At 41.3% G+C, this 22,860-nt stretch overlaps 1 protein-coding gene across 1 annotated transcript; it reads left to right on the forward strand.

Moving 5' to 3' along the window:
* The first annotated feature begins 1,052 nt into the window (after positions 1 to 1,052).
* LOC148781986 (ATP-dependent DNA helicase Q-like 4A) lies at positions 1,053 to 21,405 on the forward strand. The gene is made up of 5 exons (XM_088868503.1): positions 1,053 to 1,920; positions 19,924 to 20,053; positions 20,173 to 20,267; positions 20,374 to 20,451; positions 20,530 to 21,405. The coding sequence occupies exons 1-5, from the start codon at positions 1,901 to 1,903 to the stop codon at positions 20,975 to 20,977; spliced, it is 771 nt and encodes a 256-aa protein (XP_088724629.1). The 5' UTR covers positions 1,053 to 1,900; the 3' UTR covers positions 20,978 to 21,405.
* Positions 21,406 to 22,860: the final 1,455 nt, after the last annotated feature.

Below are 22,860 nucleotides of genomic sequence, written 5' to 3' on the forward strand. Positions count from 1 at the left end.
TTTTGTCTAATAAAGAAAAGCAGAAAAACAAAGGAAAATACTCCCTTTTTTCAAGCTTTTTACTTTTACTATGTTCTCTACTATTTATAGAGTGCGTTCCATTTTATGGGTAGAAAGCCAACTTTGTTTGTTTGTTTTGAGCAACACCCTTTTTTCCTATATACCTTGCTAATAAATCAAACTCAGGCGGCCTCCAATACCTATTTTTTGGGTAACTATCTAATAAATACAATATAAGTTTAGTCAATTTTTATATAAAGACATATTTATTTTTGTTACAAGGTAGTCATGTTTAATTTTAATCATAGGATGTGAAATTGGGTTGCTGACCAAGCTCAAGTTAAATTTTTTTTTTTTTTAAAATTTTGTTACACAAAACGATCAGATTTCACATTGAATAATTGTAAGTAATTGTGACCTAAATAGTTCCATTACATATAATCCTTATTTTTCTGGAGTTTCCATGACATAAAGACAATAGGAGCTAAATTCCCGTTATCCTAAAGTGTCATTATCAGCATCTCTTGGCCGTAAATTATAAACTTAATCTTGTCGGTATGGCCAATTGCGTTCCTCTCCAAATTTTCTCATGGATATTATAGATTTAACATATTTTAACAAATACATAAATATTGAAGGGAATATATATGAATAAGACACATTTATCATATGCGAGAAGGAAACCATTATAATCTGGTTGGCGATATTTGTCCCGGCCGAAGGCGGCTCAAAGCTTAAACATATTTAAGGAAAAATATATGAGAATTAACGAAAAGTATGTGAGGTTTAGAGAGAGAAAGTGCAATGTGAAGGTCTAAGAGGATAGAGAAAGTGGCGACTTAAATGTTAAGCTGTAATGTTTTAAACCCCGCGGGGAGTTGAGGCAGAGGAGAGAGTGAGATGGCCTGGATTTGAAGACAAGTGCCGGTGATCATCGCACTGACGGCTCAGATCAGTTCAGATTTGGAAAGAGAGAGAGAGGCAGCTCTTTCTGTTACCCAAATGCCCTCACATTGAGGGGAAAGAAGAGAGAGAAAGTGAACCTGAGAAATGCCCCGTCATTGAAGGAGGAGAGAAAGTAAACCAGAGAACGGCCCTCTCACATTGAATGAGAGAGAGAGAGGAGGAAGAGAGAGAGTGAACCAGAGAAATGCGCTCTCACATTGAATGAGAGACAGAGGAAGAAGAGAGAGAAAGTGAACCAGAGAGCTTGCAACGGAAGTGAACTCTTTGAATTGCGTACCGTGATCTCCACATTGAGAGGGAGAGAGGCTCGCATTGAATTGTAAACCAATTTTCACCCTTCATCTCTGGTTTGGCAAAACGCGCTCCCTCTCTCTCTTGACTGGATTTTCTGTTTGGCAAAACGCGCTCCCACTCAGTTTGAGAGCATTCTTGGTTACCCACCTGATCTTCTCTCACCAACAAGTTTCTTACAAAGGGGAGGAGGAGCTCTGAAATGCTGAGATTTCATGGCCATTAGAACCAGAGGAACCAAACCCCTGGGGTTTATCCAGAGCCGAGGTATCGTTAGGTCGAAGCATGAACGCTTACAATAGGCTCGCTAATGGCGGCTTAGCCTCTTCACATTCCCCTCCTTCCTCTCCATGTCGCTCTCCGAGGTTTCGCCATTCTCGAGGAAAGGCTCGAGGAGCTTTGGGGCTTGGCCCTCCTCTGAAGTTGCAGAATGTAATACATAGGCTTGTGTATCTTCTTTTCTCTGTTGTGTATAGAAGGCATGGGGTCTTGCTCTTTGTGCCTCTTGTTTATATATGCGGGATGTTGTTTTATATGGGGTCTCTGCCATTTGAGGGGCCTGTAGTCGCTAATCGCCCACCTCCTGGATCAACCTATAGGAGTCCCGAGGTTTTCAAAAAGTTATGGCCTTCCATGCAAGCTGATGACAATGCCTCGAATGCGGTATGAGTTTTTCACCTTCAACTTTGATTGCGTGGTGTAAATTTATGAAACGTTTCTTCCTCTTTTTTTTTGTTGTTGTTGGAATTTCGTGGTTTTATTTTAAAAATGTAAATGGCCCTATATCTGTAATTTCGTTTTGTTAAATTGTAGAAAATGTGATAGATTATTGTTGAAATGATCTAGGGCTCAGGATGTCTACTTAGAATGCTCAGGTTTATGGAGAACGTGAGGGCTTGCTTTTGTGATCTTCTTTTTGGATGTGCTATTTGGTACTGTGATTTCGAAAGTTTAAATCTGTTACTGAAGTTGTTCATTGCTATATCAAGTGAGCATACGCTTCATAAGGGAGAGAACTTTTCAGTGAATATATGCTTCATAAGTAGAGGTTCTTGCTTTTGTTTAAGGGATTCTTTTCTTAATTTTTTGATATTTCAAATTTATTTATTTATTTTTGTTTGCTAGTTTGTGCTGATGGGCGTTTGATTGAAATGTTTTTTAAAGCAGCAATTGCTGGAGAAACTTGGTTGTTACTTGTCTATTAACCAGTTCATAGAAACTCGGCTTCAAGTAAATGTTGTTGGAGTGAGCTCCCAGGTGGTTACTTCTTACAAATGAAAAACCCGGATGTTGTATATATATATATATATATATATATAAAACAAAAACATGATGTGGTCGTGCTAAGGTCTGTCTTACATTAGCCTAATTTGATTTCGATGCAGTCATTTTAGTTTCCTAGAATTCTTCACATGAAAATTTGAGAAAGTCATATGGTTTTTCTTAGTCCAGAATTCATCTGGCCGCAATTTTTGGGCATTACCGTGTAGCCATCAAGTTTGAATTTTTGAACGCTGATTAGAAGAACTATGCTTTTGGTTTGGGATCACGAGAACTGAGAAAATGAAAATTTTCTCCCCAAACTCCCCATGTTAGAGGCCTATAACTCTGGTTTGGGTATTAGATAAATTTTCCTTACCATTGTTTTTTTTTTTGAGTAAGGTTAACTTTTGTATTGCTAAGAGAAGTTGGAATATAGATGTGTGGTAGTCCGAGGGAACCCTCTAAACAGGTCTCTCGGTAAAAAATTGTCAGCAGACCCTATACAAAATGTGGGCTTATAAACCTGCCCTATTACAAGAGATTTACATTAGGTTAACAAAAATTGGGCTTATAGAATTGCCCGATTACAATGAGATGTTCTATGTTGTGTGCCTTCTGTGGTCTTGATCAAAAAAGGAGATAGACCGGGCGTTGTCTTCTACTTGGTTCCTAGCCCCATCTTTCGCCAGAAGATTGACGAACTCGTTGCATGTCCTTCAGATATGCTTCCATGAGACGAATGTATCCCTACAAATATAAGCAATTCCATCAAAGATCGAAGGTAGGTACTATGGAGATGGTGTCGTCCCGGTTGCCCAAGAGATAATATTGTGTGCGTCTCCTTCCACTAGAAGGTGTGAACCCCAGGAATGGTTAAAGATTTTGAGACCCAACAACAGGGCCGTGGCTTCAGCCTATTGAGAGTCTCTGTGGCCTAGATGTTCAGAATAGGTGTAGAGAATATTGTGATGGTGGTCTCTAAAGATACCTCTCGATCCTGCAGTGTCGGGGTTCCCTAGGGAGCAACCATCGAAATTGAGCTTGATGGTGCCCTCTGGAGGTGGCAGCCAGTTGTTTGATCTTTGCACCTTTCGTGGTTGGTGGTAGATATGTTTTCCCATTGGCTGAGAAAGGTGTTCGCTGAAAGGCCCTAGAACACCTTGTGGTTGGATGCCCAAAATGTTACTAGAGTAGTAACCTTGTGGAAAAGTGTTGGTACCTGGAGTTTGTGACCTAGGAATATTCTTGTATTCCTTCTACCCAAATCACCCATATAGAAGCGGCGATGGTAGCCTTCCATAAGGTTCTTCCGGCCTTTGGCTAGTGTGACGCAGATCCGAGGAAATTAGGGCCTTGACCGTCGGTGGAGTAACCTATTGGAAACCAAACATTTGCAATACTTGACTCCAAAGGTTGTGGGCTAGCTTACAGTGGATGAAGAGGTGTTGATTCGATTCCTCCTCGCTCAAGAACATGGCACATCTGTTGGGGATTGGAATCCCTCTCTTCTGAAGCTGGTCCACTGTGAGTGCCCGTTGAGAACAAGAGCAATCGAGTTGAAAGCGTGGACTTTGGGAGGGGCAATTGTGGACCAGACCTTAGAAAGGACTGACGTAGGATTAGGAGGATAGGTGGGGGTTGGATGAGTCTTTTATAAAAAGAGGCCATCGAGAAAGTACCGAAGGGGGCTAGAGTCCATACCATGGAGTCCCTCCCTTGTGTAGAGATGAAGATGGAATGTAAAACTGCCAAGAGTGACAGGAAATGGCTGGTTTCCTCATCTGAGATGTTTCTTCTGAATGAGGGGTTCTAGACTCTTCGGCCTCCTGACAATACCATTTCCTCTGCAATGGTAGAGTCCGTGTTTGAGGCAAGAAAGTAAAAGGAGGGAAAAAGTTCCCTTAGGGGAGCGTGTCCTAGCCAGACGTTTGACCAGAGGTGCACTCTTGTTCCTTCTCTTGGATGGAATCTGATGAATTTTTGAACTGTGAGAGGGAGGAGGCAAACGACTTCCACGCTCCTGAATCTCTACTCTGCTGCCTCCTCTCAGGCACCCAAACTCCTTCCGGAATCCTATATTTGCTGCGTACAACTTGAGCCCATAGGGGATCTGTTTGAGTGGCTAGGCGCTACCACCATTTCCCTAAAAGGGCCAGGTTATGTTTTCTAAGGTCCTAATCCCTAGTCCTCCCTGGTGTTTGAGCAAGCAGATCTTGTACCACAGTACAAGGTGGTATTAGGTTCTCTCGGCGCGTCCTAACCAGAGGAAATTCCTCAAAAATTGTTCAAGGCTGTTGGCCACCGAGGTTGGCATGTAGAAGAGAGACATGAGGTAGACCGGAGCGTTTACCAAGGTTTTATCAAGGTGGTACGGCCAGCCATGGAGAAGTATCTCCCTTTCCGCCCTATCAGACATCTGTCAACCTTATCAATCACCTACGACCACTGTCTCCTTTTTGGTTTCCCCAATCCCAAGGGTAGACCAAGGTATGTTGTGGGAAGTTCTTCCACTTTGCATTCCCAATTTGGAATAAGCGCTATGATTTCAGTATTTGTGAGTGCCACTCCCATCATCTTTGATTTCTCTGTTCTAACTTTGAACCTTGTAACCATTCGGAAGCATATGAGATAAAGCCTCAGATTATCAATTTCTTCTGGACATCAAGGAGCACCACAGTGTCATCTGCATATTGCAGATGAGACACTATTGGACCTTGGGAACTGCTCTTGAATCCGATGAGGAGACCTTCCTGGTTCAAATGAGGCATTGAACGGCTAAAGACTTATGTTGTAATGGCAAAAAGGAAGGGGGAGAGTGGGTCCCCTTGGCGTAGCCCCCTCTAGGATGAGAAGTAACCTTTTGGGGTTCCATTGATGAGAATCGAGAAGTGAGGATGAGAGTAGCATCCTCTCATCCACTTTCTCCACAGGTCCTGGAAACCCATTCTAGCCATTGACTCGTCCCGAATCGACCAGTCAACATGGTCGTACTCTTTCGTCCAGTCTATCTTGAAGATAAGACCATGCTTCTTGGACATGTGCCTTGAGCATTGTTCAAAAACACGGACCGCCCAGTGCCTAGGCGGTCAAACTGGGCTGTCCGTCCCTGAGCGGCCGCCTACCGCCCAGGGCTTGTGCCCCCCCTAGAGAAGGAAAAAATTATTATTTTTTGTTTTTGTTTTTGTTATTTTGAAATATTTAAAAGTTAAGAATGATGACTTTTAGGTTCATTTGAACCCACAAGAAGCCCTTTTAGACTAAAAAAAACTCCAAAAAACTACATTTTATTCGATCAATCATCGAATTATCAAAGTGTTCTCAAAGTTTGGAGTTCAAGCAACCGAAGTAATTGCATTTTTTAGATTTCTTGCTTTATTTTGAGATGTCTTCTTTAGGAGTTAGTCGGAGTGGAGATCCGGATTGGAAATATGGATACAACCTGAATCCAAATCACAAAAATTACGTTCGATGCATTTTTAATGAAAAAGATACAAAATGAGGCATAAACCGGTTTAAGAAACATTTACCGGTATTAAGGGGGATTTTGTCCCTTGTAAAAATGTTCCTGAAGCTGTCAGAGAGGAGATTAAACAATTTTTAAGTTATGTAAAACAAAAAACAAGAACAAGATCCTTGTCATAGATCTATTTCTGCTACTCCTAGAAGAAGTGATCCGAGTTGGAAGTATGGGTATAACCCAAAACCAAATGATAAAAATTGTATAAGGTATAATTTTTGTGAAAAAGATACCAATTGAGGTATTAGCCAATTCAAAAAACACCTTGCTGATGTTAGAGGTAATGTTGCTTCTTGTACAAAGGTTCTTGAAGCAGTTCGAGATGAGATTAGACATCTTTTGAATTTTGAAGAACCAAAAAAGGATGAAAATAAGCCTTGTTCTATCGAAGTATCTTCTTCAGCTTCTAGTCGTCGGAGTGGTGATCCGGGTTGGAAGTATGGTTATATCCTGAATCCAAGTGATAAAAATTGTATTAAATGTAATTATTGTGGAAAGGATACTAATGGAGGAATTTATCGGTTTAAAAAATACGTTGTCGGTATTACGGGGGATGTTGCCCCGTGTAAAAATGTTCTTGAGGCTACCAAGGAGGAAATTATACAATATTTGAGTTCACAGAACCACAAAAAAAAAGAGTACAGTAGTCAAGACTTAGGGCCTCATCTGAACAGACTACACATACTAGTAAGAGGGAGGTAGAAGAAGAAGAGGAAGAAGAGCCAGATTCAGAAGAATGATGATGGTCTCGGCTCTGATGCATATGATGAGGCTTGCGCTATTGATATTCCTTTTGATGATGATGATGATGATGATGATTGAAGACTCTTGCCTCTTGATGCTGAGTGTTGAGTCTGTTGACTGTTGTGTAACTTGTATTGAGTCATGAGTGTTGACTTTTGTTAGACTATATATTTTCTAAATTTCTGTATATTTCTGTTGTGTTGGGTGTTGACTTTTATATCACTTGTATGGTTTTATAGTTTACTGTTTTAACAATATGGATTATCAAAATTCTCTCCTCGACTTCTATATTTTTTTTTTTTTCAAGTTGGATTGTTGGAATATGGTATATTGGAATTTTTATTTTTTTTCAACTGGGCAGCCGCTCAGGTTCTAGGCGCCCACCTAGGCGCTAGGTGGCCTGGACCCCGCAAGCTGCCTAGGACCCGCCAAGCGCTTTTTGATACACTAGCCTTGAGTGAAGGCACACGTGTGCTACTAAAGCTCCATTCAGGATTTGTCTATCTTTGTTGAAAGTTGTCTGTGACGATAAGATTATTAAAGGAAGGACTTGTTCTAGCCTTGAGGTCAGAACCTTGGCTGGAATTTTGTAAGAGGAATTGAGCAGGCTGATTCGACAAAAGTCCTTTAGTTCCTCCGCCTCTTCTACCTTGGGGACTAAGGCTATGAAAGTGGCATTGATGGCTTTGTGGAGGATTCCCCGATGGAAGAATTCCTCAAAAAGGCTTAAGAAATTTGGACAAAAAGTTTCCCAAAAATTTTTAAAGGGTGCTATGGGAAACCCGTTTGGACAGGGGGCTTTGTCTTTGTCTAAGTCATCTATAGCCTTTAAGATTTCTTCTTCCGAGAAAGGTTGCTCTAGCCAAAGTCCCCAGTCTTCCGGAAGGGTTAAGAAATCTAGAGTTGTCATCCTTGGTCTTGGGCCTGTAGGGGCAGCATATATAGGGTCCAAAAGAAATCGAGAATGGCCAACTCGATTTCCTCTGGTTGCAGCAATTAGCGATTGTCCAATTTGATTATCGAGGTAGTATTGTCCCTTTTGCGACAATTAGCTATTAGGTGAAAGAAGCTCGTATTTTGGTTCCCTGCTTTCAGCCAATTAACTCTAGACCTCTTGTACCAATATAGTTCTTCTTTTTAAGGATAGCGAAGTATTCCAGTTTTGTTTTGGTTCTGAGGTTTGATTCTGTGTTTGTGAGAGGTCTGGACTCCTCAGTTCGACCTAGGTCTTGGATGGAATTAAGTAGAGAGGACTTAGTTTGGGAGTAGTTACCGGGGATGGACTTGCTCCAGCCTTTGAGGGAGGCTTTGAGTAATTGGATTTTGGTTTGGAGCCTTTAACCTGCTCTTCCCGAAACCTGGCTGGAAAAGGAGTTCCACCAAATTGAAATCAGGGTGGGGCGAGACTCCTCTTGAAGCCAGGATAATTCAAATCTAAAAGGCTTCGGTCCTCTCCTAACTGCTCGGGTATCTAGGAGGATGGGGCAGTGGTCAGAGGTGGGTTTAGGTAAGGCCATGGCATGAGAACCCGGAAAATGTTCCTCCCAATTCAAGGAAAGAAGGAATCTGTCTAGTTTAGAGAGGGATTGTTGGGGTGAATGATTGGACCATGTAAAACAATTTCCTTGAAGCGGAATGTCTAGGAGTTCACTACGGAAAATGAAGTCCGAGAAGTCCCTCATTCCCTCGCTGATTGTGGGATTGGAGCTCCTATCATGTGACCATCTTGTGATGTTGAAGTCCCCACCGAAACACCAAGTAGGATGGGGTAGGGAAGCTGCGTGGTCCAATTCTGCCCAAAGCCTTGGTCTGAGAGAGGCTGAGTTGGGACCATGTATTGACGAGAATTTCCATAGGAAACCGTCTAATATTCGAGAGAGAAGTACGGTGGTGGAGAACTCCCCTAGGTGGGATGAGAGGAGGATGTGTTCTGAAGGGTTCCAGATCACCCATATACCCCCTAATCCCCTAATGCCCTGTCCGCAGGTATAGAGACCCACTGGCATGGTCTCTCTACCTGTTGGGGTTTAGGACCACAAAGAAATTAAAAATTTGAAGAAACTAAGACGCGAGATTCTTTTGGAGGTTGGATTTTGAGAGCATCAATTATATTTACATATTGCTTGAGAATTCCCACATAAGCGGGTTCATTACTCCATAGAAGAAGATCTCTAAAAAGGAAAAAAATGTGTAGAAAAGATTATAGTGATTCATGCGATTAATAGGAGCGATCAAGTTAAAACTACTAAGCTGGATAAGAGCAGCTCTAGCAACGTTGTGGAGGGAACCATAGCTCCTAAAACTAGGCCCTTTAATTCTACCAGCAACAATCAAGTCCCATACATGCTAAGGAAGACACTAAGCTGTGCCAGATTTTCAATTTCAAACGTAAGATAATCCAGTCCAATCAAAGCAAAAATCCAATCCTGAAAGAAAATCATAGATATTCCTCAACTGTTGAAGGGTCAATAGGAGAAAATGGTTGTCCCTGTCTTTTCAGCTTGAGGTAGCACTCTTAATGTCGGATGAACTCCCTCGAAATAATGGAAGGTCCTACAATTCTAAACTCTACCTTGCTAGAGAGTCCAGCAATTTTAGCGATGTCCTTGTGCTCTATGCTCTCCTTTGTAAATTTGCTTCACCCTTCAATTGAATCCTTTGCAATTTGCGAGATATTTTCTGTAATGTTACTGCTGTTTATGTACTGTGATTAATTTAATTCTACAGGGAGACTGCGGAACTCTGCACAATAGAGATTTAACTTGATGCACTACTATGCCAGAAACAAAATCTCTGGTTAGACAGAGACTGCTGCGCTCCTGAAGATAATTTACTCCATGCACCTCCCACTTTGGAGTCTATATATATATATATTGCGAGCGAGAGAGAGAGAGAGAGAGAGAGAGAGAGAGAGAGAGAGAGAGAGAGTTGGACTGGTCTTCTTCCTCCTTTCTCTCCCCTCTGACCTCACTTTAATCTCTTTTAATAACTCCCATTGACCTTTTAGTGGGGGATTCTCCATTGTTTTAGGTAGGTTACAGACTCTCTCTCCCCCCTCTCTCTTTCTCTCTCTAAGGGTGATAGAGAAAAAACAACTTCTTTCTCTGGTGGATAGCTAGTAGAAGAACAACACACTTTCGAGAGTTAGCTGGCAGAAGAACAAAACATCTCTTTCTCCCTAGTAACTCAACTCTCTCTCTCTCTCTCTCTCTCTCTCTTAAATCTCTCTCGCTCGCTCTAGGGCCAAAGCTTCCAGCTTTGCAGACAGATCATGACTTATCTCTCCCTCTCCCCTCTCTCTCTATAGGAAAGAGAGATGAGTTTGATGTGTGCAGAGTGGGATCCCTCTAAATCGCGTGATAGAGAAATCATAATCCGCTTGTTAGCATTTTCATGATGACAGAAATTCAGGTTGGAGAAAAACAACAATATGCATATTGTTCTTTCTCAAGTGGAGCTCTGTAATGACTACCACTACAGGACATGTACTTCTTCTGCCCCACACAGCTGAGCCCCACTACATGTGGTCTAACCTTTGTACTCTAGCCTTCCTGCTTTTCTTTCCCTCCTCTCTCATCCCAAGATCTTTCCCACCCATAGTCTACCCTCGCTTTTGACATCTCGACCTTGCATGATGTAGGAAAAGGTTCCTGAGGACCTTAATCACCGTCTTTATATCACAATTACATACATTTAGTACACCCAGTTAAACCACATCATTTCAAAAACTCAATTTCTTATGCCATTGCAACCCAACCACTTTGTAACACTTGAATCGTTCTCCATTGATCTTGCTAGAGCCACTAGGCTTCAACTGGAGATTAGGCGATGAAGATTTCCACTACAACATCCAATCCCTAGAGTCAGCCCATCCCCAGGAGATTAGGAGGGTAGATGGAGGTGTACTACATGTGGATGCCAGCTTTAGAGCATGGGTTCTGTGTACGATGGAAGAATCTCGGACCTCGTGGACATCCTCAGAGAGGAAGTGGGTGCCTCCCAGGTAAAACCAAAAAAGAGAACTTCCAAAGGCACTAGAGAACTCATAACCTTGCCTTTGAGATCACTTCCGAGCCCAAATCCTAGCTCCACGCCTACTCATGGGAGGTTCAGAAGAAGAATGCCCCAGCCACTGAACTCTCCAGGATGAAAATCCTAGTTTGGAATATTAGGTCTAGGTAGCTACCAAAAGAAAATAGCTGCCCTAGGTTCAATCCTAGTGCTGGACATCATGGCCCTTGCCTAAACTAAACTACCTACGCTGGAGCTCTCCTAGTTAGGAATGTGTGGGGTTGCAAATGCTGCCAATGGGTCGCTCTGGAGACTATTGGGGTATCCAATGGTATTTGGGTGGCATTGGACCCCTCCGTTCCTACCTTAATCTCCTCTTCGACAAGGAGTTTCTCAATTAGTGTAGTACTAGAAAGATCCTTCAATGGACTGCAGTGGAAATACACAATAGTTTATAGCCCTAGCTGTTCCAAAACCAGAGTAGATCTTTGGCTTGATATTTAATATGAGTCCCCTACCCCCTTTGTCCCTTGGGTCCTTGGAAGTGGTTTCAATGTCATAAGTTGGACCCACGAGAGGAACTAGGGGGGAGAATTACTGCTTGCAGGAGGGCTTTTTGTGACTTCATAGACCAAAATAGCCCATCCCCCTCCCGGGTGCTACACACACCAGTTAGACCATACGGATGAAGAACTCCTCTCCAAGTTGGATCATTTCTTGTTCTCATCTGACTTGGAAGCTCCTATGCTTTGAGGAACCATATTTCTCTCAATTGACATGCACTTGGTGGTCTTCTTTCAATGTTACAAGGTATTGACTAGAAAACTGCAACTCCTTAAAACCAACCTTAACCAGTGGAGCAAAAACCTTTCGAGAAACATTATCTCTCAAACCCAGGTCCTCAACAACAAAATCCCTACCCTTGACCAGTTGGAAGAAAGTAGACCCCTGTCTGAACCTGAGAAAAATGAGAGATTAGAGGCAAGACAGAACATCCTTGTCACCCTTAAACAAGATGATGAGTTATTGATACCGAAGGTGTATGGTAAAGTGGCTCAAAGTGGGTGATAGATATACGACTTTCTTCCATAAGACCGCCAGTTCTAGGTGTAGGGGGAAAACTATTACTTAGATATCAGTAGGTGACCAAATTTTCAACCGGCCAAACTAGCTCAATAATAGCATCGCAAGACCAAGAAACTTGGCCCTAGACCTAGCATTGATAACCTTCCCTTGAAAACTCTCTCATTCTGACTCTTTGTGACTAGAAAGACCCTTCTTTAGGGAGGCAATCAAAAAGGAAATACATGATTTAGACCTAGGACAAAGTTACCAGACCTGATGGTTTCCTTGTAATCTTGTTCAGAACCTTTGGGGATTCTCTTGCTCTTGATATTCTGAGTTTCTTCAATGGCTTCTACTCCAAATGGTGTATTCACAAAGGAATGAACGCCATTTCTTCGCCCTCATCCCCAAAATCAAAGTAGGAAAAAAAATGGACTTAATTGCCCATAAGCCTCCTTAACTCCACCTATAAGATTCTCTCAAAGATTCTTGCAACTAGATTGAAGGTCTCCCTAAGTTACCTCTTCCTCTTAATCAGCTTTTGTGGCTTAACAACAAATAATACACGTCTTAGTTGCCCGTTTAGCAAACCTCTCAAGCCTTTCTAGTCAATGAGGCGTGGCTATCAAACTTGATTGGGAAAAAGTCTATGACCACGTTGATTGGGAGCTTTTCAATGAAGATTAGGCAAGAACGGGATTAAAGGCTATACTTCTTTATCCATTATCATCAATGGAACTCCACAAGGGTACTTCTGCATCTCTAACGGTTGAGGTAAGGCGACTCCCTATCACCTTTCCTTTTGGCAATAGTGGGAGAACTTTCCTCAACTTCCATTTCATGCCTCCACAGCCAGGGAGTTCCCCAAGTTTTCTGTTCGTCTTGTAGTGGTCCCATTATTCCCCACCTTTTATATGCTGACGACATGATCATCTTCTGTGATGCCTACCCTTCACAGCTTGATAGCCTCTGGTTGTTTCTCAAATCCTTCGAGCTTTCCACAAGGATGAAGGTAAACATGGGCAAAACCTGTTTGATGGGCATTGGAATGACGGACAAGGAAACAAGGCCTTTTGCTCATCAATTGGGCTGCAGTACTGAAGCTTTGCCTTTCGATTATCTAGGCCGTCCCTTATGTCTAGAAAAACCCAGGAAACACTTATGGGACACTGTCATTGAGAAATTCAATAGGAAGCTGGCAAATTGCAAAGGTAGGCTTCTCTCTCTTGGGGGTTGGATCACCCTCCTAAAAGCTGTCCTTGCTGATATGCCATTCTTCTTATGTCCCTTTTCCATATCCTTGCTTCATTGGCATCCATACTTGAGGGCCTCATGTGCAGGTTCCTATAGTCCAGCAGGAAATGAGGGTAAAAAAAACACCTCATCTTGTGGCACTAAGTGTGTAGACCCAAGAAAGCTGAGGGGATGGGCATCTATAGATTGAGTGAATTCAACCTAGCTCTTCTAGCAAAGTTGTAAAGGAACAGCCCACATTTGGAAGGAGGTTGTGGCCGCTAAATATGGAGCTAGGGGTTTAATTTCCCAAGTTCCCGTGCCATTGAACCTCAGGGGCTTGGATCAGCATAGTTAAAAGTAGTCCTCTATTCACACCAAGGGTTAGGTTCAAAGTTGGCTGAGGGAAATGGATCATGTTTTGGAAGGATCTTTGGACAGGACTTCAAACTTTATTCAACCTTTTCCTTCCCTGTATCCCATAGTTGCTAACCCCAAAGCCCACATTTCAGATTATGATTTCATAGCCGACACTATCATTTGGGTCCCATTTTTAGAGGGGCATTTTCGGATGAGGAAGCCACTCAACTTCTTACCCTTTGAGATCTATTTCGGGGTTTGTTCTTAACCATCTAGGGTGAAGAGTCCTTACTTGGGGCCCCACACGTAACAGGAACTTCTCTGTAGCTTCCATCTACGCAGACCGTGTGCATAGACACACCCCTAATACTGTGTTCCATAAGAATTGGTCTGCTCCTATTCCCCCAAGGGTCTAGGCTTTTGCTTGGATACTTGCAAATTGCAGGGCTTTAGAAGCGACCAGTTCTAAAAGAGGGGTTTCCACATGCCAAACCTTTGTGTATTCTACTTACAAGTTGAGAAGATGGCTGACCACCTCTTCCTCCACTGCCCGACCATATTCTATACGCGCTCTGACTGCTTGATTCCTTCATTATGACCTGGGTGACCCCGTGGACGGTCAAACAGCTCCTCGCGGCTTTCCTTTCTTCTTCTCTCCCTAAAACAGGATGCAACTTTGGAAGATCTTGGTCTTTGTGTTGCTATGGGTTCTCTGGAATGAAAGAAATAGTCGTATTTTCCGAGGTTTAAACCACTCCCTGACGACCATTGTAGAGTTCCTAAAAATTGCTGCCTACTTTTGGGGCATGAAAATGCCACTTTGTGCCTATGTGGGTGGTTAGATGCCTCGATCTCGCCCCCAGGTCGGGTTGACCTCGTGGCTCGTGTCTCGGGTTTCAAAGAGAACCCGAGACTTGAGACTGCTCTCTCGGGAGCCTTGTGTATAAAACAAGGGCAGGTACACCAACCGGTGAGAGAAGAATTAGGGTGTGAGGCAAGACACACCTCACCTGAGTTCGTGATGCACTCGGGCTGACTCGCATGGGCGCACTCTTAGATCACGATGGAAAGCCCCCCAAGCCTATGGCTGATTCGCAATCCCCTCCCTTGACTCGTTCTCTCCTGTTTCTATAATTGCACACGCACATATTAGTATACAAGACAAGTGGGTTAGAGGACCTCACTTTGCCTTTAGGTGAATGCACACGAGTGTACATTCAAGGGGTAGAATAGAAAGCTGGAAACCAGTCTGATGTTCACCTAATCTTCCAGACAAAGAAAAGAGAGTAGAATAAAGATGAGAGGAAAGGAGGGGGGAATGTTAGAAAATGAAAGATTCCTATGGCTTTCAACTAATCTCTCAAAGAGGAGAAGAATAAACTCTTAAAGGCTGGTCTGTTTTTCACCCAGTACTCCAAGGAAGGAACTTTAAAGACTGGTATGGCTTTCAACCCACACTTTAAAGAAAGGGCTTTAAAGACTGATATGGCTTTCAACCAGTACTTTAAAGAAATGGCTCTAAAGACTGGTATGGCTTTCAACCAGTACTTTAAAGAAATGGCTCTAAAGACTAGTATGGCTTTCAACCAGTACTTTAAATAAATGGCTCTAAAGACTGGTATGGCTTTCAACCAGTACTTTAAAGAAATGGCTCTAATGACTGGTATGGCTTTCAACCAGTACTTTAAAGATGAAGTGTGTGTTTTAGAAATGAATGAAGTTTAATAAGGTCAAGAGAGAGAAAGATAGTATGAAGAAATAGAATAAGGGAAGAGATGAGGAGAAAAGAGTTGATAGAGATGAATGAGAGAGAAGAAATTTGACCAGGTAGCTAGATTGTCGCAGGGCAAAGACTAGTGCGGTGACTGATTTGGCATGGTAGCTAGATGGGCACGGTGGCTTTGACCGGCACGACAGCTAAACTACTCGACTACAAAACCAACACACTGACTAAACTGACACCACGGTTAGCTTGACGTAGCAGCTAGACGGGCACGGTGACTCAGACTGGTGCTGCGGCTAAACTGCTCGACGGCAAGACTAACTTGGCAGTGCAAGGCTTAACCTATCCTCTGGTCAAATGAGAGAAGAAAAGTGAAGAGAGAAGAGATAGAAGAGAAAAAAGAAGAGAAAAGAGGGGGAAGAGGAAGAGTTAAAGAAGAGATTGAGAAAAGGAGAGAGGGAAGAGAGAGAGGGAAAAGAGGAGAGATAAGAGAGAGAGGTCAGAAGAGTGAAAAAAGAATGAGAAGAAAGGAAAGAAGAGATATAAGAGAGAGATGAGAGATAAGGGAGAGAGAAAGCAGAGAGAGAAAGAAAAGAGAGAGCAGAGGAGAGGGAAGATGAGAAAGGAAAGAAGAGGAAGAAAAGAGGGAAAGGCGAGAGAGAAGAGAAGAGAAGAGAAGAGAAGAGAGATGAAGAGGAAAGAGAACAAAGAAGATGAGGAAGGAAGTCATGGATGACATTAAGTACTGCCGTTCATGACAGGAGAGAGGTGAGAAAGGAGTCATGAACGGCAATGGGCATTGCCATTCATGACAGAAGGGAGAGAAGGAGAAAAGTCATGCGCAACGGTAAGCACTGTCGTGTATGACAAGAAAGAGAGATGAGTGAGAGTCATGAACGACAATAGGTATTGCTCTTCATGATAGAAGAGAGAGAAAGAGAAAGAACATGGACGGCGATCGGCTCTGCCGTCTATGATAACTGAGAAAGAAAGAGAATGAACATGGACGGCAATAGGTTTTGCTGTCCATGACGGGAAGAAGAGATGAGTGAGAATGAACATGAATGGCGATATTTTTAAGCCTAGGTTGCGGCCTTAATATCAAATCGATGGATAAGGGGGTGGTGAATTGTAAGATTACTAACCATTAGATGTCTCCCCATTGTATATCGCCTCATAAAATTTTGAACCCATGAAAAATTTTACATGAATTTGGTAACAGTCTTTCCCTACTCGACAAGGGCTTTAGCCCACTTAGGTTGCCTAATGTCTTTGAGCATCAGGTTGATGTAGTGGGCACCATAGAGGCTCCATACCAAATTCTTCCTCTTCCTCATTAAGCTTTTTCCCGTGTTGACATAGTTCTTGATTTTGGCTGTTATTTATGGGACTACGTGCTAATCACGAATAACTTTCATTACATTATCAAGTTTCCCGATCAATATCTTCCTATTCTTCAGTTTAGAGGCATCTACATTGCTTTAGAAGCATGTCTCTTGTGGCCAATACACCAAGAAATTAATCAGGGGTTGCCCATGATGTCCTAGCCATCTACATGATGGGTATCCCTATTCTCTCCCACATTTGTGTCTGCTCATCCACAATGAGGCTAACCTTCGCTACCTCCTCACTTCAGCAGGGCCCACTAAGCTCATGTGCAGTGAGGGGCTTAATTTCTGGCCTTGCATTAACTATTGTGGACACTGTTCCATGACTCGCCTGAGGTGACTTGGACTTTGGCGAGTTACTCGCACTCGGTCTATGGGCAAGGTCGTGTACAGTGTGCACTTATATAAATGTTATGTATGCCCATTTTCATTCAAGCAGTGCTCAAATGACCTGATGGCTAATACGTACGCTTCAATACCCTCACGTCCAAGGTTCAAATCTCCTTATATGCCATCCTATATTTTTTTTATTAAAAAATAGGCATCGTTCAAATAAGGTTTAACGGGGTTAATTGAAAAAATACATATGTATGGGCGTAATTCGACCACCCCTCACCCTTTTATTGAGGATCCACATCATTTAACTAGTGTGCCAATTGAGCTTTGCTGTTACAAATAGGTTGTTTTTCATTTATTTTTAAACATGGGCTTGACTTAGGTGAGTTACTTGGACTTGCTCGAGTAACTCAGTTTGGCCAATGGACGAGTACCTTGGCCAAGTTGAGTCCTGGTACCTTGATTGTGGATATCATGGGCTCGAAGTATTCACTGTTGGTCCTATTGAAATTAATGGCAACATCATAAAAGAACTTCTTAGTTGCACTCATTGGGCGCTTCCTTATACTCTTAGCAAAACTGATTTGGTGGTCCTCTGTTTTGCTGATGACTCTGAAAGGAAAGGGCAATTAGACCTTGGGTAAGCTAGATGCCTTGGTGGGTTAAGGAGATTGGCTAGGTTGAGCTCATAACCATCCAGCCGTCTATAATGCTCACAGACTTGGCAAACCCAATGTGCAACTCCTTGTATAATTAACAATGTGGCTCGTGCTTGCCCCTAAGGATCCCCTATTTCCAAACATCCTCATACAAGTTTGCTGCAATGCTGATCCTCTAAACTTGTGCCCCTCATAATTTCTTGTTGGGTCTCAAAATCCTCATCATCATGCCTTCCCTCTTGAGTAGGGGCATAGTATTGGCTACCAATCTCCTTAACCCTCTTTTTTAATATTTTTTTTTTTGTGACTTTCTTCTCCTTTGACGAAGTGATGACTGCCAGGATTTGTTGTTGTGCATTCTTTAGCACCTATCACATGCCACATGCCACAACATCGACCTCACTTTCAATTTCAGGCAGTTGATATCGCCACTCTACTCCTTACATAAAATGCATCTAATCTTAACCTCCCTGTGGGGAAATACCCGTCCTCGTACTCCTTACCAGGTTTCTCTTTTCTGTGTGGCATACTGCAAAATCCAAAGGTGTACCTGCTTTAAAACTGGAATGTACACATATCAATGAACGAAGAAAAAACAAAAATCAAAAGGCATTTTCATGCTTGAAAAATTTCTCATTTCCAAATTTTTATTAAAAAATTAATTATTTGCACTCGAACTAAACACTTATGGCTGAGGATTGGCAGCCTTAAAAGCATGCCCAAGTACATGTTCAAAAAGAGAAAGCAGTTCAATGCCTAAAAATTGATTGTTACCAAATTTTTCTCCAAAAAATTGTTTTTTGGGCCCAAACTTAATGTGTTTGGTGAGGATTGGCGTCTGCAAAACTATCAGACATGCAAACACGTGAAGAATAAAACCAGAAAGCACTTCACTATCCAAAAAATTGCTCCTTCCCAATTTTTTTTTAAAAACTAACTGTTTGCACCCAAACTGAGCCACCTACATCTAGAAAATAAAATAGAAAGCAATTTCATGCTAAAAAATAAAAAAGTTCAGAAATAATTTCTTATAAATCAAGAATAAATTGGGGAAAACAGTGTACAATACTAAAACATTATATTTGCAAACACATTCAATGCTAAAATAAAAATGAAATTTTTTCAATTCTATTGATAGTTTGTACATATTTTTTAACAATGGCTGTTGGTTGACAGAAAAAACAAATCCAGGTGAAAATGAAATGAAGCCTAGATCGGTGTTGATCGTGATTATTTTGAAGAAATGGAACCATATCATGGGTTTTAAAAGGAAAAGAGGAAAAGATGAAAGTTATGCAGTGTAAACAATGTAAAATCATTTAGCAGCCGTAGATCGACTCTAGAAGCCTGTGAAATTGAACCCCCTATGTGTTCTTTGGGCTAGGCTTTGAATCAACTTGACCTGAGGTTTGCCGAATCTTTTTTGAACTTGAAATGTGAATTTCAATTTCTCTCAAATCCATGAAATTGGTGAATTTTTTCAGAAGTCGCTTTCAAATCGAGAGAGGGCTGATAAACAGGCCTTTTACTTTTTTGCCCTGCATCAATCAACAGTAAAAAATGTTCAGACTAGGCCAGGACTTGCCTGAGTTTGACCAAGAACTGGCTCAGCTTCCATGGGGTCCCAGCCAGGTTTGAACCAGTGGCCCAGGTATCCCTGTTCAGGACCAGTGGAAAAGTGGTTGTATTGGGATACAGTGCCTATATAGACCTGGGAACCAGTGAGTTTTTATAGACACACAGAAAAAAAAAAATGCAACAAACACATAGACAATGTAGAAACAATACTGGGATAGTTTGCTGCTTGGCAACCAGTTGGATAGTGTTCCTGACTTTGCAAGCATACTCTTTCCACTGCTTGACAACCAGTTAGATAGTGTTCGTGACTTAGCAAGCATTAGCAAGCATACTCTTTACAGGTGCTTGTATATAAGATTACATTCTTGATTGACATTAACTTTGGTACATTATCTTCTTTTAAATAATTGTATGTGCACCATGTAGCATGGTGGATTCTTATGTTAGGTACTGCTCTTTGAAGCTTTTTTGTTTGAAACTTTGAATATGCAGAAAATAGTTAGCCTTTCTTTTTCAGGCCTGTTTCTTTTCTCTTTCGTTTGGTTTTTAGATTAAGTTCAGAGAATGTCTGTATGACTCATTACAAGGAGGGAATGAATGGGTTGATGTGTCATGTTTGATTTATAACTGAAAAGCCAAGTCCACACTTTGTGATGTCTGCTGTCTTCTGAGACTGGTTACCTTGATGATGAGAACCAACTAAGCCGTCTTATGGCTTGGAATGGATGTTGCAATTATGGTGCGATAAAATTCTTTATATATGATATTTATCCTATATACTTCTTTCAGATTTGCTGCCCCCCAAAAGGCAAATAAACCAGAGAAGCCCGAAGTGACTCCAGCTAAGGGCCAACTTCAACTAGGAAAGACACCCAAAATATATGATAGTCCTACACAACCTCAATCAGAGGCGGATCCGGTAATCTTCTCAAAGATTATGTTGCATCTTTCTTTTCTCCTTGTTCAAGCCAGCTGTTATATTTTTCATTATTAGAAATGTTTAGCTTCATGAACTTCATGCTGAATATTTTGTTGCAGAAACTCTCAGCACTACTTTTTTCTGCATTGCGCACACTTCGAACCATGCTTGTGAAAGAGGCTGGTGAAGGAGTCATGGCTTACCACATCTTTGGGTACGAATTTTTTCTTGGATCAAGTTTGTTTGTTCCTTAATATTTTATGTTTGGTTAAATTTGTCCTTGGCTTACTTCTGTAAGGTTTGTCATCTTTTTTCTGTAGAAATGCCACCTTGCAGGAGATCAGCGAGAGAGTTCCAAGAACAAAAGAGGAACTTTTGGAGATTAGTGGCATTGGAAAGTAAGTATTGTATCTATTTGAATCTTCTTCACGTCTCAAAATATGTAAAATTTACTGAAAGTGGATTCCTGATATTAGGGCAAAGATAAAGAAATATGGAGATCGTTTATTAGAAACAATTGAATCTACGCTGAAAGAATACCATAAATCAGAGAAAAATGTCAGTGGCAATTATGAAAACATTGAATCTTACAAGAGGAGGCGAGAGACATCTGTTACTCCAACTACAAATCCCCTCCCAAATGATGACTTCTTTGAGGATGTTAGTTTGTCAAAGAAAAGGGTTACTGATGTGGACAAAAATGAGATAAGGGACAAGTTTAGTTCAGTGGCGGCGGAAAAGTGGGACATGGATTGCAGAGATGCAGGGAATAAGTGTGTCATAGATCTTGATGATAGTGAAATGACCGATGACCATCACGGTCAAGGGGGGAGAATCTTGCCTACTTGGTTGAACCCAAAGAGCAAACCTGGTGGTTCAACTAGTCCTTTGTTTGAAGACTATGCCTTCAGGAGCCAAACTTGATCAGAATCTTTAGCAAAATTGTGTACAGTATTACGTTCATGTATCCATCTCTTTTGTGGTCTTTCTGATCCATACTGATGGGTGTTGCTATCAGATTCTTATTATAAATTAGTTATGATCTCATCCCCATACTGATCTGAGCAGAATATCTCTTACGATGGGAAATGCTGCTTGGGTTGGGCCTTATTTGAACAAAATGTTATCAGATGCAGCTCTAAATGTCGTAGAATCACTTTGTTTTGAAATTCTAGAGTGGAAACCAGTTGAAAACTCCGGCAATTCCTGTGACATGAACCTAGAATCTAAATGATTTCCCTTTCTAAACCATCTGCTCTAAAAGGCATGTAAACTTATAATGTTCTCTGGGAACATGCAATTTTGTAAAGAGGCATCTTATTTATTATGACAGCACCTTCCTTTTAGTGTTCCATCCATTTGGTCAGTTTCAGTTTCACAGTTGAACTATGGTCCTGATTTCCTTTGAAATGCATTTCAAAATCTATGTTTTGATTACTGCAAAATATTCAGGTTGTAAATGTTTAGGCCAAGGAAACATGATAATGTTGGCCATTCCAAATTCTCCAAGCATCAATGTAGAAGTTTTTGAACTTTTTAGGTGTTTGCTTGTGGTTTATAAGTAGCTGCATGGAACCATCTACTCAGCATGTGTCGAACGTATGTTGATCGTTGTAAATATTTGCTGATAAGCAGTAATAACCATATGTGGCACCCATAGATCTGTTCCACATTATTTGCAATTTTTTGGTCATGCTTGTCTTGGCCCTAGAGCTAGAAAGAACAAGAATTCTGGAACTGGATATTTGTCCATGCCAAACATCCATTTTTGTGGGTCTTATAAAAAATGTCGTGCTATCCAGGACTTTTACACCATCCAAACATGCTTTTTTTGGGTGAAACTGTGAGGATAATGGTTCCTTATCCATTTTACAGCTCTTTTTGTGATCAAGATTATGCCTTTTATCATCCTTACAGTGAGCGTATTTGGAATTCATTGATGGAATAAATTTTTATAACCGCATAATCAGTGTGAGCCATGCTAGTGACAAAATATGAATCAGGCATCTCATATAAGTGCAACATATTTGGAATTTCATCCCAAAAATAATATTTATGCATCGGTTTTTGTTTCATATTATTGATGCAAACAGAATTTGAAGACTTCCATTTTTCTAGAGCTCGATTGTATGAAGTGTTTTGGTCAATACATGTTTTTTCAAAATGAAATGTGGTGTTTCTGCCAGTGGGAAGAACGTTGGTATTTTCAGTTTTCATCACTCAAAATGGTTGCAGATCTTTAGTGTAGCTACACCTGAATATGTTGTAAACTGACATCAGTTTTAGTGATTAGCTAAAATGTCACAGTAACAACACTAAAATGTATTTTGGCGTGGCACCTAGAGGAGCCCCTGACACAACAAGGTGATGTGGTATGTTTCGCTTTTAATTCATATTCTTAGATTGTATATGACCAACGCAAGCTTTGTTTTTTGGGGGAGGGGTCCCCGATTAGGAATGAAATTCAAGATATCACATTATGACATCTCACCAACTTGACCACCTAGCCTTGAGGCCATTCCTATACGCAATGCAACAATGTGCATCACAAATTACAATGATCTTACAAAGTACATGGAGCTTTTTTGATACAAAGAAGTTTGGGCAAATTTGAAAGACCATTTATATAGAATTATTTCTCTCTGCCATGCTTCTTGACATAGTGAAAGTTCATGCTCGGTCAGCTCCAACTTGTTTACATGCTTTTTTGACATAGTGAAAGGTCATGCTTGGTCATCTCCAAGTTGTTTACAGCCAAACCTGAAGAGATCTCTTATAACACCTCCACAAATTTGTGCTTCAAATTG

The sequence above is a fragment of the Amborella trichopoda genome, chromosome 5 (genome assembly GCF_054954075.1).
Source record: "Amborella trichopoda isolate Santa Cruz 75 chromosome 5, AtrichopodaSantaCruz75HAP2 v2.0, whole genome shotgun sequence".
In the NCBI taxonomy this organism is placed as follows: domain Eukaryota; kingdom Viridiplantae; phylum Streptophyta; class Magnoliopsida; order Amborellales; family Amborellaceae; genus Amborella; species Amborella trichopoda.